This window comes from Nomascus leucogenys, chromosome 4 (genome assembly GCF_006542625.1).
Source record: "Nomascus leucogenys isolate Asia chromosome 4, Asia_NLE_v1, whole genome shotgun sequence".
In the NCBI taxonomy this organism is placed as follows: Eukaryota; Metazoa; Chordata; class Mammalia; order Primates; family Hylobatidae; genus Nomascus; species Nomascus leucogenys.
This window is the reverse complement of record NC_044384.1, coordinates 29,834,792-29,851,241: the sequence shown is the minus strand read 5'-3', so window position 1 is coordinate 29,851,241 and position 16,450 is coordinate 29,834,792. Positions and strand designations below refer to the sequence as shown.

Here is a 16,450-nt window from a genome sequence, read left to right as displayed (position 1 = left end):
AAACCCGGGGCACGAGGGAGCTTACTCCAGTTCAGCAGGGTGGTGTAGGGGCACTCAGAGAAGACTCAGCATGACTCCAATGCACTAAGGAGGAGCCCTCTGAGACTTAGCAGGAGCACAATCCCATGTGGTCACACATGCCACATGAGCCCTGGACACATCAGCTAGATTGTTCTCTCATCCAAGCACCATAAGAGCACTGCAGCCCCTTCACGTACCTGGACTTTCTTGCTGTCCTGCTGTTCTCTCTTCTCCAGCTGCACTTGCAGCTTCTTCCTCTCCTGCTCCAGCTCCCGTACTCTCTTCTGCAGCTTCAGGAAGACCGTCATGTCCATGGCTGCCTTCTCCAGGCCAATTTCCTTCAAAGGAAGACAGGCGCAGAAAAAAGGTTTTCCTAAATACATGCCTTAGGGAACACACAGCACTTCACTGCCTCCCTCTCTATCAGCCATCTGTCTCCTCTCTCCTCCCAAACATCAATTTACATCTCAAATACAAAGCCAATGACAACCAACTAACATTTCTCATATCACAGTTGGTGCTCCAGGCTCATTTTCTGTCCAGATAACATCTGAGTCTCAGCCATTTATATTCCTCCTGTGTGAGCCACTTAAAATGACCAATCATATATTCCAAGAACAAATGGATAAAAACACAGGCATTTTCTCTGGAAGTTAAAAGAGCTCACTTCTGGAAAATGGTCTCACACCAGAGAAACTATAGAACTTGAGACATAGCACTTGCTGATGAAGAATCAACGTGGTTACCAATCACTGCAATGTGCTGTCAGCCATCGCTTGATTGCATCTTCAAATGGAATCAATGCTTGCTCTGCCCTGGAACCTATTTATCCAACGGATCTTAAAGCATCCATTTCCCAGATTCTGTTCCTTTTGGATTCACGCCTGAGTTTGCCCTCCAGGACTCTAATGCGTGGGGATAGGAGTGTACAAACACGTGTATCTGCCTGTGAATGGGTAATGTGTATGAGCACATCCATGTGGATTTTTAAGCACATGTATGTACATGTGAGACAATATAATTTGGTTTCTCCAGGATTTAATGAGCACTGGTTCCACCAGTGCTTCATGTTTAACCAGCACTGGACCAGTCTTGGCTTCCTTAAAGAACATAAACCCAGTGATGACAGTGCTTATGTCTAGGTGTAGATAGTCACACATACAAACACCAGGGTGAAAAGCCTGGAGTTGAGGCTGACTGAAACCTCCAGGGGCCTAGACTTAGAAGACCGCAATGCAAAGCCAAGCATCTCAAGCCAGCACTTATGCAAGGCTTACTAAGTGCATCCGGCAGGCAGCAAGCCATGCAGAACCGCACAACAGAGAGGAGATCTTCAGTCCTGGAGACCTCCTTCTCTCCCTCCACCCTCTGCTCCAGGATTCTCTATTGCTCATGGTCTCTTATTTTTCTTTATAGCACTTAGCAGGACCTGCAATCATATCGCATGTTTCTTCCCTAACTGCTCATTGACTAGCTCTGTCAGATGAGGGCAGGGACTTCTCTGGCTCAGTCACCACTGTTTCTCTAGCACTGACCAGCAGATCCTGCACAAAGAACGGCTCCAAACCCATTTGTTTTTGTTCTGTCTCTCCTCCATGTTATTTCCACATACTTTACAAGGTTGTGTGTGTGTGTGTGTGCACGCATGCGCGCATGTGCGTGTGATTTTCTTTTCAAACGCAAGAGGAAAAATTGTATCTTTTGTACCTTTGACAAAATTATACACAGACCACACAGTCCACTGTGTGGTATATTTAGTGACTGACTAAGAGGCTATTACCAACAAAGATACAGTCACCCAGCATACTTTCATTCCAAATATTTTTTGTTGTTCTGAGTTTTATCCAGCTTCTAAGTGAGGGGGCAATTTGCTTGTGTATTTATTGATATTACTATATGCACTATGATATTAAGTGGGGATAAGTTGTATCTATTTTAATGACTTAGCTGTTCCTTCTTAAACCACCTATTTCACCTCTCTGCATCAGTTTCTTGTTTTTTCAAGAGGAATCAGAGATCCACCTTCTTCTTTCCTTTCTGGATAGGGCATAAGGTGAACAATAATGTATTGCTTTGCACAGTAAGTGTTAACTACAGAGAACTGTCCCTAAATCCACTGTAGTCCAAGTGATCCTGCTCTTGAGAATTAGCCCCTGGGCACTCTGGTCACCACCAGCAGGAGAGTAAATTTCTCTTGGACAGTTCCACACAGAAAAAATACTCCCTCTGGAGGAGGACAGTACCCAAGAGCCTGCATCACTCACCTCCACCTGCTGGAGGGCATCCTCAGTGTCTCCGATCTCAGATGTGGAGATGGAGGGGTAATTGGAGTCAGATTCTAAGCTACTTTGGTTTGATGGGTTCCGCCTATGACCTGGAGTTTGCTGTTCAACAAAAAAAATGTGATAGCTCATTAGGAACTAATGTTCATGAGAATTTACCTCTCATGGTGGCAGGCCGTAGAGTTATCCTTCTGCCTAATTTGTCAACAAGAATAGGTATCATTGCTTCTTGGAATGATGGCTAAATAGAGCTAGCCCTATGAAACATTTCACCTACAGTTCTTACTGTAGTCATCCACTTTTCATCTCTTAATGAAATGCAAATTCCTAACACTTGGGTCAATTTCTCCGAGAAGTCCTGGAAAAACCTTTCACTCTCGCACAAAGGCAGTCACATTACCCACTTCTCCCTTGAAAGGAATGTTCCACACCTGCCCAGAATGGCCCCTCCCTTCAACTTGCACTCCCCAAATTTTATGAAAATAGTAGCATATTAAAAATAGTTTACCATTTATACTGTTCATTTAAAAATACTTTTTTTTTTTTCCTGCATCTGATTTGGCTGTCAGTGTGAAAACTGAGTTTGGTAGGACAATTTTAGACTTCTCTGGATGTTCCTATTCAGCTTTTCTTCCTGGCTTCTATGCAATTAACTTACTCCATCTTGTTTGAATACTCATTTCTGGAGGAAATGTTTACATGGGGTAAAAAAGAATGACAGATCCTAAAATGTCATAAAATTGTCTCTATGTATACTGCATCTCATCAGATTAGGAGACACTATCAGGCCCTTGTGGGTCTCTCTGCCACACACACACTAATGAAGCTGAGAACTCCCACACCCCATTACTGTCTCAACACAGGAATGTTCCCATAACAGGAAACAGGAAAGATAGCACACTTGGGTGGAATGTTCCTTAAACTCATAACTGAGATCTTCATGACCCCAAAGTTGGAAAAGGAGCTGTCAGTAGGAATGAATCACCCAGCCCAGCTACTTTTGCCTGTCTGCAGTAATGGCAAGTGCTGCACATATGACACATGGACTGAGCATCAAATATCAGAAAGCAGTGCCTGAGATTACGGGGTCAGAAGCTGGACAGGAGCCGGGGACCCATGCCATGGCACAGCAGAAGCACCCCCCTTGCCTTTATGATGGTCATCTCATCCCGAAGGTTGTCATATCTTTGCTCCAACTGTGAATATTCCTTCACAAGGTTCTGGTACCGGGATCGCTCCTCCTCCAGTTCTTTCTTCATGAGGAGATTTTCCTTCACAGAGTTCTGGGCAAATTCATCTGGAAAGCAACACGCTAAGCTGTTTTTCTGGATAGATTCCCTCACATGTATTGACTCATGCTTTCTGATTAATCTCTTGTTAAGAGGCTGCCCATGACGAGCTCATCAGAGGCTCTTGATGAATCTATTATGCTCCTCACCTACTGCAGAGCAAAGGTGAGTCTCATTATTCTGGCTTAGTCTTCAGAGAGGGAGAGAAAGACCCTGCTCTCAGGGAATGGGGAGAGAGAGGTTGGCAGCATAGGTGAGAATTCCCTCAGTTGATGCCCCAGCCTCTCTTCTGCCAACTGTCACAGCAATTGCTGGCAGCATTCCTGGAAGAATGAGGGCTTATTCCACATTCCTTTCCTAGTCCTGATCTTTCAGTTCTTAGGAGTGCAGGGAGATTAAAGGCGACTGGGGTAAAAGGAGGGAAGGCAAACAGAAAAGGATGGGCTACTCCCCTGCCAAAACTTATTCACATTAATGGACAGAAAAGTGTTTTAAAAGGACATTTAAAAACAGTTCACATTTTCAAAAAGATGTGATACTGGGTAGGACTGTGAGGTCATGTGGTTCCATCCTCTTGTGACATGAATGAGGAACCTGAGGATGGGAGAAGGGGATTTGCTCAAAATCACAGTCAGTTGGAGCAGAAACTGGGGTCTGTGGACTCCCCCTGCTCCTCCACAGCTGAGTGGCACATGGGGACTGATGGCAGCCCAGGAGCTGGGGGGCACTTGAGAGAGGCTGACCTGGGATCTGATTCAAGACCCTTTCTTCAGTAAACATTAACAGATGACCCACTGGGTAGAAGAAACCATGATGCATGGATGGACACAGCATGACGACAGCTCCTGAGCACTCGCTGCATGTCATGCACCCTCCTAAGCACTTCACGTGCAGCCTCTTCCTCATTCCCCCCATGAGCCCCCCGATGTCTGGATCTTCATGTCCATGTAGTAGATGAACGAACTGAAAGCCTATTCAAGGCCATACAGAAGCAAACGGCAGAATCATGCTTCAAGTGCGGGCCTCCCTGACTCCAAGTCTCATGTACTATGTTGCCCATTATACGTGTCTCACCTCTTTAGACTCTTGAGGCCAAATGTCCTAGCGGGATCTTAAAGGTCATTATTCTTTCTTCATCTTCCTCTATTAAAATCCTTTCCCCACTGTAGGCGGTAGTCTAACTGCACACTTGTTAGGAGTCTTTGGGGAAGTCAGTGAGGAAAAGAGATTAAAACCCCAAATAAAACTCAAGTGCTTTGGTACTTACTTTTAGACTGGCACAGGATTTGGTTGTTGAGCTGTTCTTTCTCATCTTTCAAGAGAGCATTTTCTTGCTCCAGGTCTGCAACTCGCTGGAAGAGAGCAACAGGGGAAAAATGTCTCATGATGCTGGGAAGAGGAGAGGCTCCTCTTGTGGGATTTGAATTTTAACTGGATATGTGTAAATGCTCTTTTTGTTTAAGAAAATTGATTTCGTTAAAGCTAATTTCATTTTCAAGGAAAAATTATGTACTAAAAGAAAAATCCCATTAAAACAAGACAGATGAGCTCAGCACTATTTATGGTCATCTAATGTCCATTAAGGCATCATGAATAGTCTATCCCAAGCTCACATGCCTTGTTGAGGAACTTGCAAAGATAACAGGCTTTCTGTAGAGAGCTGAGGGCCTGTGGATCATGACCAAGTCAGCATTCCACTGAGGCTATATGATCCAACAGCAAACTGTTTATCATGAATGCAGGATGTGGGCAAACTCACATCTGCACCTGCCACCAGAAGGTTTGCTGAGTGCAATCACTCCCTGGCACCGCGCTCCTTGAGGTTATCTACTGGAACATCTGGAGACTACTGTTCAGAGAATGCAGTTGTGCAAGCCTGCACCGAGTCAAGCTGCTGAGTGACAACCACCCCATTCTCCCTATCTCTTTTACTCAATAAATACGAAGGGAGCTAAAAGCTCAGGGCCCTTGTTTAGTGGAAGCAAGAAGCCCCCGACCCCTTCTTCCAAATATACTCTTTTGTCTTTGTCTTTATTCCCGCATTCATCCCCTTTTGTTCAGTCCAACAGGGATTGGGTCCACGTCAGCTTTCATGTTTTTGTATTTCTTTGCCTGTTTTGCTAAATTTTGAGCTCTCGACTCTGGTCTTAGGAAGGCCAAAAGCTCACAATGAACAAATTATCTCTGGTCTTCATCCCACTTGCTTTACCTGTCTTATTGGACCAGCACAGTTCAAATTCTGGGAAAGAGATGACTTGCTATTGACATTCAACTGTCTAATCTAGTGTTGGACTTCTGATGATGTTGACAAAACCAAAATAAGCTGACTCTTACCAGAAAAGAAAGGTATAAAAGAAAAAATACTAATTAAAGAAAAATTGTAGTCTACTCAAAGAGGAGTAAGAATTAAAAGTGTGAAGAGGCCAGGCACAGTGGCTCACGCCTGTAATCCCAGCACTTTGAGAGGCTGAGGCAGGCGGATCCTGAGGTCAGGAGATCGAGACCATCCTGGCTAACACGGTGAAACCCCGTCTCTACTAAAATTACAAAAAATTAGCCGGGTGTGGTGGCGGGTGCCTGTAGTCCCAGCTACTTGGGAGGCTGAGACAGGAGAATGGCATGAACCCCCTGGGAGGCGGAGCTTGCAGTGAGCTGAGATCGCGCCACTGTACTCCAGCCTGGGAGACAGCGAGACTCCGTCTCAAAAAAAAAAAAAAAGTGTGAAGAAAGTTTTTTAAAAATGTTTTTGCTATTTATTATTAGAGCAACTATTTGTATGGGTTTTTAAAAAGTAACAATTCAGCTGTGTTCTAAGAGAATTTGAAATCATTAGTTGGTATAGAGGAGGATGGGAAAGGGTCTTTTATAACATGGGGGCTAAATTGCAATTGGTTCACCTTTGCGCTTCGATCCCCTGGAGATTCATTCTGCAGGAGGCTGTCAAGTAATTTTCCCTACTAAAATCACATCCCTGCCTTTGTGACATGAATGAGGACATAGTTGAGCATTGCAAAAAACAGGCAGGGAGAGAATGAGGAACACATGCCAGTGCCCCCTCAAAATTCAGGCTTCCAGACCTGAGATCTCCCTTCCCCCCATGGCTGGCTGATCCATCACCATTCCCCACAGAATGATCTCTTGTGATCACATCCTAAGTGTGGTATATGGCAAAGACAACAAGTTTCACAGCCACACAGATCCTGGGCTCTATAAACCTGTTTCCCCCTCTATAAAATGGAAACCCGGCCAGGTACAGTGGCTCACGCCTGCAATCCCAGCACTTTGGGAGGCCAAGGTGGGCAGATCACGAGGTCAGGAGATTAAGACCATCCTGGCCAACATGCTGAAACCCCGTCTCTACTAAAAATATAAAAATTAGCTGGGCGTGGTGGTGCATGCCTGTTATCCCAGCTACTTGGGAGGCTGAGGCAGGAGAATCGCTTGAACCAGGAAGTCGGAGGTTGCAGTGAGCTGAGATCGTGCCACAGCACTCCAGCCTGGCAACAGATCAAGATTTCATCTAAAAAAAAAAAAAAAAAAAAAAAAGAGGACACCCACTTCACAGAGTTTCTCGTCATTCAATGAGATGACGCATATGAAGTACCAAGCAAAAGTCACTGCATAGAGCAGTTGATCAATATATGTAGATGGTTCTACATTACTCTCACTGGGCATGAAATGGAAATACACACTTTAAAACCATTCCACCACTTACCAAAAATTTAAACAGATCTACTCTTTACAAATTCTTCCAAAAATTAGAAGAAGGAACACTTCCCAATTCCATTCTATGAGGCCAGTGTTACTCTGATACCAAAACCAAAGAAATCACAAAAAACCAAAACTACAGCCCAGTATCTCTTATGAACATAGATTCAAAAATCCTCAACTAAATACTAGCGAGTGGTTATGATAAAAACACGCAAACTATGAACAGAAGTGAACATCCTCAACCTGATAAAAATTCCATAGCTAATACCACACTTTATGATGAAAGACTGAATGCCTTTTCCTTAAGATCAGGAAGACAAGGGTGTCTGCTCTTGCCGCTTCTATTCAGCATTGTACTGAAGGTTCTAGCCAGGGCAATAGGCAAGAAAGACAAAAGCATCCAGAATGAATGCTATCTGCAGATGACACAATCTTGTATATAGAAAATCCTAAGAAATTCACTTAAAAACTATTAGAACAAATGAGTTCAGGTTGCAGGGTCCAACTTCAATATACAAAACTCAACTGTATTTCTACATATTTGCAATGAACAATCTGAAAAATAAATTAAGAAAACTATTCCACTATAATGGCATAAAATACTTAGGAATAAATTTAACAAGAGAAGTATAAAATTCATACTCGGTAAATGAAAAAACATTATTGAAAGAAATTAAAGATCTTAATAAATGGAAAGACATCTTGAGATAATGGATCAAAACACTTTTTAAGATGGCAACACTCCTCAAATTCATCTACAGATTCAATGTAATCCTTATGAAGATCCTGCATGGCTTCTTTGCAGAAATTCATGAGCTGTTCCTTAAATTCATATGTAATATCTAGGGATCCAAAATACCCAAAGGATCTTGAAGATGAACAAAGCTGGAATAATCACACTTCTAAATTTTAAAACTCACTAGAAGATAAAGTAATAAAGACAGCGTGATACTGGCATAAAGACAGACATACTGATCAATGAAACAGAATTGACTTTCACATTGACAGTCAATTGATTTTTGACAAGGGTGCCAAAACAATTCAATGAGGAAAAGAATAGTCTTTTAATCAAAGGTGCGGGGACAAATGGATATCTACATGGAAAAAAATGGAGCAGGATCACTACCTCATAATATACAAAAATTAACTCAAAATGCATTAAAGACTTAAATGTAAGGGCTAAAACTATAAAACTCTCAGAAGAAAACATGGCAACAAATCTTTGTGACCTTTGGATTAGGCAGTGTTTTCTTAAATACAATGCCAAAAGCACAAGCAACCAAATTAAAAATAAATTGAACTTCATTAAAATTTGAAGTTTTTATGCTTCAGACCATCAAGAAAGTGAAAGGGCAACCCACAGAATGGGAAAAAATATTTTCAAATCACCATCAGCAGTCTCCAAACTTTTTGGCACCAGAGATCAGTTTGATGGAAGACAATTTTTCCACGGACCAGGGTGAGGGGGGAATGGTTTCAGCATGATTCAAGCACTTTATATTTATTATATACTTTATTTCTATTATTATTACTTTGTAACACACAATTAAATCATTATACAACTCACCATAATGTAGAATCAGTGGGAGCCCTGAGCTTGTTTTCCTGCAACTAGATGGTCCCATCTGGGGGTGATGGGAGACAGTGACAGATCATCAGGCATTAGAGTCTTATAAGGAAAGTGTCACATGTGCAGTTCACAGTAAGGTTTGTGCTCCTATGAGAATCTAATGCCACTGCTGATTTGACAGGAGGCAGAGCTCAGGCAGTAATTCGAGCAACGGGGAGCGGCTGTAAATACAGATGAAGCCTTGCTCACTTGCCCACACATTCACCTCTTGCTGTGCGGCCTGGTTCCTAGGGGTTGGGGACTCCTGTGATACATGACTCAGAGCATGAATATATAAAAATCACTTGCACCTCAACAATAAAAAGAAAACCTAATTTTAAAAATGGGCAAAGAACTGAAATAGACATTTCTCCAAAGAAGATACACAAATAGCCAATAAACACAGAAAAGACACTCAATATCTTATTGGGGAAATACAAACCAAAGCCACACTGAGATACCAGTTCACACTCACTAGGATGGCTATAATAAAGACAGACAATAACAAGTGTTGGTGAGAATATGAAGAAATCAGAACCCTCATATGCTGCTGGTGGGAATATAAAATGGTGCAGCAGCTCTGGAAAACACTCTGGCAATTCCTCAAAAGGTTTAATATACAGTTGCCATGTGACCCAGCAATGCTACTCCTAGGCATATACCCAAGAGAAATGAAAACCTAGTCCACACAAAAACTTGTACGCTGACTGACACAAAGAACAACCTCACCCTTTCTAGCTTAAGTCACAGGATGCAGTCATCTTCTGGAGGACTCATCTCAACCTGTGTAGAAAGAGTCTCAAAAATGACTTCCTCAGGACAGCACCACAACACATAATGACTAGCAAGTGTGCAATGGCAGAGGGACTAATTGGTGACTACTGGGATTGCAACCTAGGAGATGACCACGTGGAGCAGAGGAGAGATGACCATAGAGACCCCCGAGTACCCATCTGAACCCCCATCAGAAAGCCACCTTTCAAACTCTTCTAGACTTTATGGCATTAAAACCAAGAAAGGTGGCCCTAGGGATATGGACTAATCCAGCAGAAGCCTGTATGAGGTTTGAATTTCAACTGGTTGCAATGCTTAAATGCCATCTTTCCTTCCTCTCCTGGCTTTCAATTAAACTCAAGGCACCGAGAGGTGAGTTAGTAAGGGAGCAGCTGCCCCACCCTCGGCATCACGTAGAAAGGGGCAGGAAAAAATGGCAACACACTGGAGCTAAGGACTGAGGTCACTGGCTCTCCCCACCCCAGGAATTCAGAAGGCAGTGACTCTCACTTAAAGGCGCCTCAGCCACTCTGGGGAGCTGCTGATGGGTCTGTAGTGGCCTTACCTTAGGTTTGTCCTTTAAGGCCCCACATAGAAAAGTAGGATACACAATACAATACTATTGAGGACTTGCAAAAAGATCCAAGCACTTTGTTAACACCCTTTTTTTTGAGACAAGGTCTCACCCTGTTACCCAAGCTGAAGTGCTGTGGTGAGATCTCGGCTCACCGCAGCCTCAACCTCCCCAGGCTCAGGTGATCCTCCCACCTCAGCCTCCTGAGTAGCTAGGACTACAGGTGCCTGCCAACATGCCCGGCTAATTTTTGTATTTTTAGTAGAGATGGGGTTTTGCCATGTTGGCCAGGCTGGTCTTGAACTCTTGGGCTCAAGTGATTTGCCCACCTTGGCCTCCCAAAGTGGCTGGGTTTACAGATATGAGCCACCGGCACCTGACCAACACTTTTAACAGTCTAGAACTCCTTCAAATTTAAGGAGTTTTTCAATTTTTCTTTCCCCTCAATTCAAGCAGACTCAGTTTGTCTCATCTGTTTATCTGTGGATGGGCTTCCATGAGTTACAAGAAGGAGGCCCTGACAAGCGTGTTTTCAAAAGTCGTCCGGGTAATTCTGAGGCTCTAGAGTTTGAGAGCTGCTGGTCTTATGTCTTTATATCCAGCAGAACTCCTCACCCCATAAGTAAATGATAAGCACAGTCAGGGACTCTCGGTATGGAGAGTCAGGCAAAGGGGCTGGCTTTCCGCCCCACAGGAGGTCAAATCAGATAAAGCTGATAAAAATATACATGCATCAAACTAATTATACCAAGTTATTATTCTTTGGCAGTTTATTTTGCCAAAGAATAACATTTATTGCCTATAATATTTATTGCCTATAATAATTAATGCAACAGATGTTATATGTCTTCAGAGGCTAAAATGTGACCTGGTGTTGAGGGCAAGGTACAGAAGAAAAAGCACTGGCCGAGAGTGACGATGTTTTATCCGTAGAGGCACCCACTCACCAAGCCTAGTTCTGGCCCCTAGTATGACACAGGGCAAGGCTATCACTCATCTATCACACATTTCCTGACACACCTCTGTACCAGAAACTTTGCCAGGGCTGGGGGATACCAAATGAGATAGATTGACTCATCGTAGTTGATATGGTTTGGACGTTCATTTCCTCCAAATCTTGTGTTGAAATGTGATTCCTAGTGTTGGAGGTGGGGCCTGCTGGGAGGTGACTGGGTCATGGGGGTGGATCCCTCATGAATGCTGTAGCACCATCCCCTTGGTGAACTTATCCCTCACTCAGTTCACAATAGAAGGTGTAGGTGGCATACACGCTGTTAACCACAGCACTCCCAGACTGTAGTCTTGGCTCAGGTTTTAGATCATAGGTTGTTGCAATGAAGTTACATGTTCTTAGGTGGCATTCATAGGACTGGAGATTTCAGGACCTACTTGGTGATGATGTCATGCACTCTGTGCTGGTCAGATGGCATGTTCCATTTCAGAGCGATATTGACTGTATGTAGGATGCTCAAAGGATAGCAAGGGGTCTTGGTCTTCTCAGGTGACCTACTGCTCTGTGAGCCATCTAGATATTAGGAGGATGTTAAGGGGAAGCAAAGTTTTCATTGCCCTAGCGTGAACTCAGTGAGGGATGAGTTCTCACTGAGTTCACGTGAGATCTGGTTGTTTAAAAACGTGTGGCACCTCCCCACTCTCTCTTGCTCCTACTCTCGCCATGTGATACCTGCTCCCCCTTCACCTTTTGCCATGACTGGAAGCTCCCTGAGGCCCTCATCAGGACAGATGCCAGCACCACACTTCCTGTACGGACTATAGAACTGTGAGTCAATTAGACATTCTTTACTTACAAATTATACAGTCACAGGTGTTTCTTTTGTTTTTGTTTTTTGAGATGGAGTCTCCGTCTGTCACCCAGACTGGAGTGCAGTGGCGCGATCTCAGCTCACAGCAATCTCTGCCTCCCGGGTTCAAGCAATTCTCCTGCCTCAGCCTCCTGAGTAGCTGGGATTACAGGCATGCACCACCATGCCCGGCTAATTTTTTTAATTTATTTTTATTTTTTTTATTTTTAGTAGAGACGTGTTTCATCATATTGGCCAGGCTAGTCTGGAACTCCTGACCTTGTGATCTGCCCACCTCAGCCTCCCAAAGTGCTGGGATTACAGGTGTGAGCCACTTCGCCCAGCCCAGGTGTTTCTTTATAGTAACGCAAGAACAGTCTAATATAGTAGCTGTCCTCAGAGAGTGTCCAGCCTGGCAGGGATGAGGGACAGGTGCATAAATAGTAATGATATCAATAAGGGCTGTAGCAGCTTCCTATAAAGCAAAGTTTTTCAGCCTTGACACTGTCAACATTCTGGGCTGGATAATTCTTTCTTGGGGGAGTAGGGGACTCTCCTATGCATTCCTGGGTGTTCAGCAGCATCCCTGGCTTCTACCGGCTAGATGCCAATACAACACACCCTCTTCCCACCTTCAATTTGTGAAAACCAGAATGTCTCCAGGCACTGCCATATGTCCCCTAATGGCAAAATCACCCCTGATTGAGAATCACTACAATAAGGTGATTTAGAAGGAAAAGAAGGTAGCCTCAGGGTCCACGAAGGCTTCACAAGAGGTGGGGGTCATCTGGATTAGGCCTGCAAGTGGGATGTCTCAGGCAGCTGAGGGCCATTCTAGGTGGAAAGAACAAGTGCCTAAAGGTCTGGAAGGAGGAAGGGCACGGGTTTGGGAATGTGAAGAGTTCTACATTGCCAAAACGTGTGGTTGCAGCAGGGGCACTGAGGAAAGTCAAGACTGGGTAGGTAGAGGGAGGGAGAATCAGCTTGTGAATGGTTTCTCTTCCTTTGTCCTCAGGAAACACTGAACTCCTCTTATTCTCCTAACTCCACCTGGGTGGGCCCAGCTCCCCTCCCCAGCCTCTTCCTGCCCTCCAGGATCTGCCTGAATGTTTCACTGTTCCTTCTGCCAGGCTCTGTTGTCCCCATCTTTTACTGGTTACTTTCTTCTCATTATTAGCTCTTGACCAGCACTCTCCTGGGAAACATTCCTGTACCACACGGGGTGGTGGGGGTGCCCCCGTGCTCGGTGTCCTCCTCTGACAGGGCCTGCACATCCCTCCAGAGCCTGTGAGACAGCAATGCTTCCTCATACACCTGCCTGCTCAGCCTAGACCAGAGTCCTCAACATGGACCAAGGGACTATATTGCCAGACTGTCACATCCTCAGAACCCAGGACACCGCCAGCACCTGAAAGCTTATAAAATGAATAGAAAGGCCCTGCATTCCCTCAGTCACAAATAAGGGCTCCCTTTAAAATTGTTTTTTTTTAAAATAAGTGTGTTTACAGTTGACTAAAATATCTAGAATACATGAGCTTGTTTAATCAAATAATTCAATTTAGGGAGCACATACAATGTAGGAAAAACACTCTTCAAATGCATCTAATTTGCTATTACTGGAGGCAGTTCACCACTCAATGACTTCAGGAGCACCTTTAAATTAGGTTGGCAAATTATCAAAATAGATTTCACTTTTCTAGACATACAAGTAAAATCAAACTGAAAACAACACAACAGGAGAAACCACATGGTATGTACTTTACAAAATAAAGCCTAGGGTGGTGCAATGAAGCATGATCTATGTCACATTTAGGAAGGCAGGGGTCTTGCCCCATCCTGCCAGGAACAAGGCCATACCCTCTGAATCAGTCAACTACTGGTAGGTTTTACAGCAGGCTGTGAAGTAACCAGACCTTACCATGGAGCAAAACTTTGCTTCCCCTTAACATCCTCCTAATATCTAGATGGCTCACAGAGCAGTAGGTCACCTGAGAAGACCAAGACCCCTCGCCATCCTTTGCACATCCTACACACAGTCAATATCGCTCTGAAATGGAACATGCCATCTGACCAGCACAGAGTGCATGACATCATCACCAAGTGGGTCCTGAAATCTCCAGTCCTATGAATGCCACCTAAGAACATGTGACTTCATTGCAACAACCTATGATCTAAAACCTGAGCCAAGACTACAGTCTGGGAGTGCCGTGGTTAACAGCACGTATGCCACCTACACCTATTGTTTTGAGGCTCGTTTCTTCCCTCTGTTTCCCTCTTTGATTCATGAATGTAGGTCTCTGACTTGGCTTTATTATTCTAAGCCATACCTTAAAGTGGCATCAGGGGGATTTGCTTTTCTTGCTTGCCTAAACAATTTTGGAGGTAGGCCCATGTTCCTGATTTTTCATGAACAGCAGGAAAGGACCAATCCCACACTCGGCTCCACACCCCAGGTGGGTGAGAGAATGCTTCCTTGATCATATTTCCCCAGGTACCAGCCAACCCCAGTCTTCCCAGCCAGCTAAAAACAGTTGTTGGCAGACACAGCAGGTAACAAACTTCTGCAGCCAAACGGCCCCCACTTTGTGGTTGTCAGGGCTGCAGGGTGCAGTGGGAGACGCTTTAACAACATAAAACAGGCAGCTGCATCCCCTGAGCATGATAAATAACACCTTAGGTTTCAGGACTCATTCAACACCATTCAGCAGCTCCTTTTTTTGGACTTGGGGGAGTGGTTAGTTTTAACTCTTGCAGGCACTATTACTCAGTGTTTCTTCTGAAAGCTTATTTGGGACAGCTTATCAGAATCAACACTGGAGGAAAATCCTGTATCTATGAGGCTAATACAGTACCTATACTAAATTAAATAAATGCCCCAGCAACATGCTAAAAAACTGTCTTTACTAGTTTGTCTTTGGGGATACAAATGTAGCTAGGGGCTTTGTTTTGTCTTATTTTTTCAAGTGGGATATTAGTACTGTAAGAAGACCCAGCGCAAGGTTTCTAGTAGCAAACATGGGAAAACTGGTTGGACAACGCTGATCAGAAAAGGTTCCTCTGCCATCTGTCCTTGATGCTGTGCAGTTACCACATTTACAGGCACGGCCCTAGGTAGGGACAACACCTTTAATTCTCCAAAATCTTAAAGTGTTTATTTGACCATTTTCTGAGAATGTTCTTCTAAGTAAGCATAGTATGAATTTGTTTTTTAAAGTAGTTGAGTTATTAAAGCAAAAGTTGAAAATCAACATTCCTTGGATAGTAAGACAACTTGGAAACGATGGCTAAAATATCTTCAAAATCGTCCTGCAGATGTGTTTTAATTCCTCTACCACCCCTAAGCTCACAGAAGCTGAAATGCCTAGGACAGAATTGCTCATCTCTCTGGAGGTTTCACGGGTCAAGGCTGCCCCTGAAGTCAGAAGATCCTTCCTGATCTGACTGCACTGTGCTCCTGCTGTTCACCTCCTCACTCCACCTGAGCCCAGTGAGCACCTCGTTGGTCCTCACACCCACCCAGCCTACTCCTGCCCCAAGGCATGTGCATCTGTGCCACATCTGTCACCTGTTATCCCCAAATAGCCTTGGCTTATCTTCTCACTCAGGTGTCTTCTCAGAAAGACCTTCTCCGGCCATCAAAAGTGAAACCATACCCCTCAGGCCCCCACAGGTCGCCCTCCATCCCCTTTACTCTGCTTCATTGTTGTCTGTAGCCCATGATGGGTAATTCATGTTTGATTCCTGTCTGTACTTTCTTCCCCCATCCCCACACATTTAAGCTCCTTAAGAATGAGAAGGGCTTTTTCAAACACCATTCACCTTTTGCCCCAGTGTGTAGAACAAGGTCTAACACATACAGTCATTCAAACACCTGCTGAATGAAGAACCATGAGCTTCTGTGCTTTCTGCAGCAAGACAACGTCCTTCCAGAGATGGGTCAGGGTCCCCTTCCTAATAATCCTCAGCCTCCACATGAACCATGAGTCCTGGTGCTGCTGAGAGCACAACCCCCTCTTGGCTGGTCAAAGTAGTTCTGCTCCACGCCTTTGGGGAGAAGGCTCAACACGCTCTACTATGAGAGCCCGCATTCCCCAAGCCAGATCTCTCTACCTCTATTTGGAGAAATCAAAACCTTTATAACTTGAACTACCCAAGGCAACCAACTAGTGGCTAGGGGTTCTATGACTGATGTCTTGATAAAATGCACAACCCAGCCCCACTAGTCCGAATGCTCAGTGCCTGGGGGCCTGCTAGTCATCTCTCACAAGGACCAGGGACCCCCTCTGAGAGCCAGGCACCTGGCTGTGGGTGGTTCCTCCTCACCCACCACAGCCCTGCACCAAGCTAAGCCTTGCTTTGGAATTGGTAACAATTCCACTGAGCAGCCT

General features: G+C 44.4%; 1 protein-coding gene across 1 annotated transcript in view; it reads right to left on the bottom strand.

The window, feature by feature from the left end:
* The window catches only part of MYO5B (myosin VB), a 403,095-nt gene that overhangs the window by 52,767 nt on the left and 333,878 nt on the right, over nt 1-16,450 (bottom strand). Inside the window, exons 23-26 of the mRNA XM_030810458.1 lie at nt 4,860-4,944; nt 3,452-3,600; nt 2,286-2,405; nt 219-359 (exon numbers count right to left, since the gene is read on the bottom strand). Of these exons, the coding sequence (XP_030666318.1) occupies nt 219-359; nt 2,286-2,405; nt 3,452-3,600; nt 4,860-4,944 (495 nt within the window). The remainder of the gene's footprint in view (nt 1-218; nt 360-2,285; nt 2,406-3,451; nt 3,601-4,859; nt 4,945-16,450) is intronic.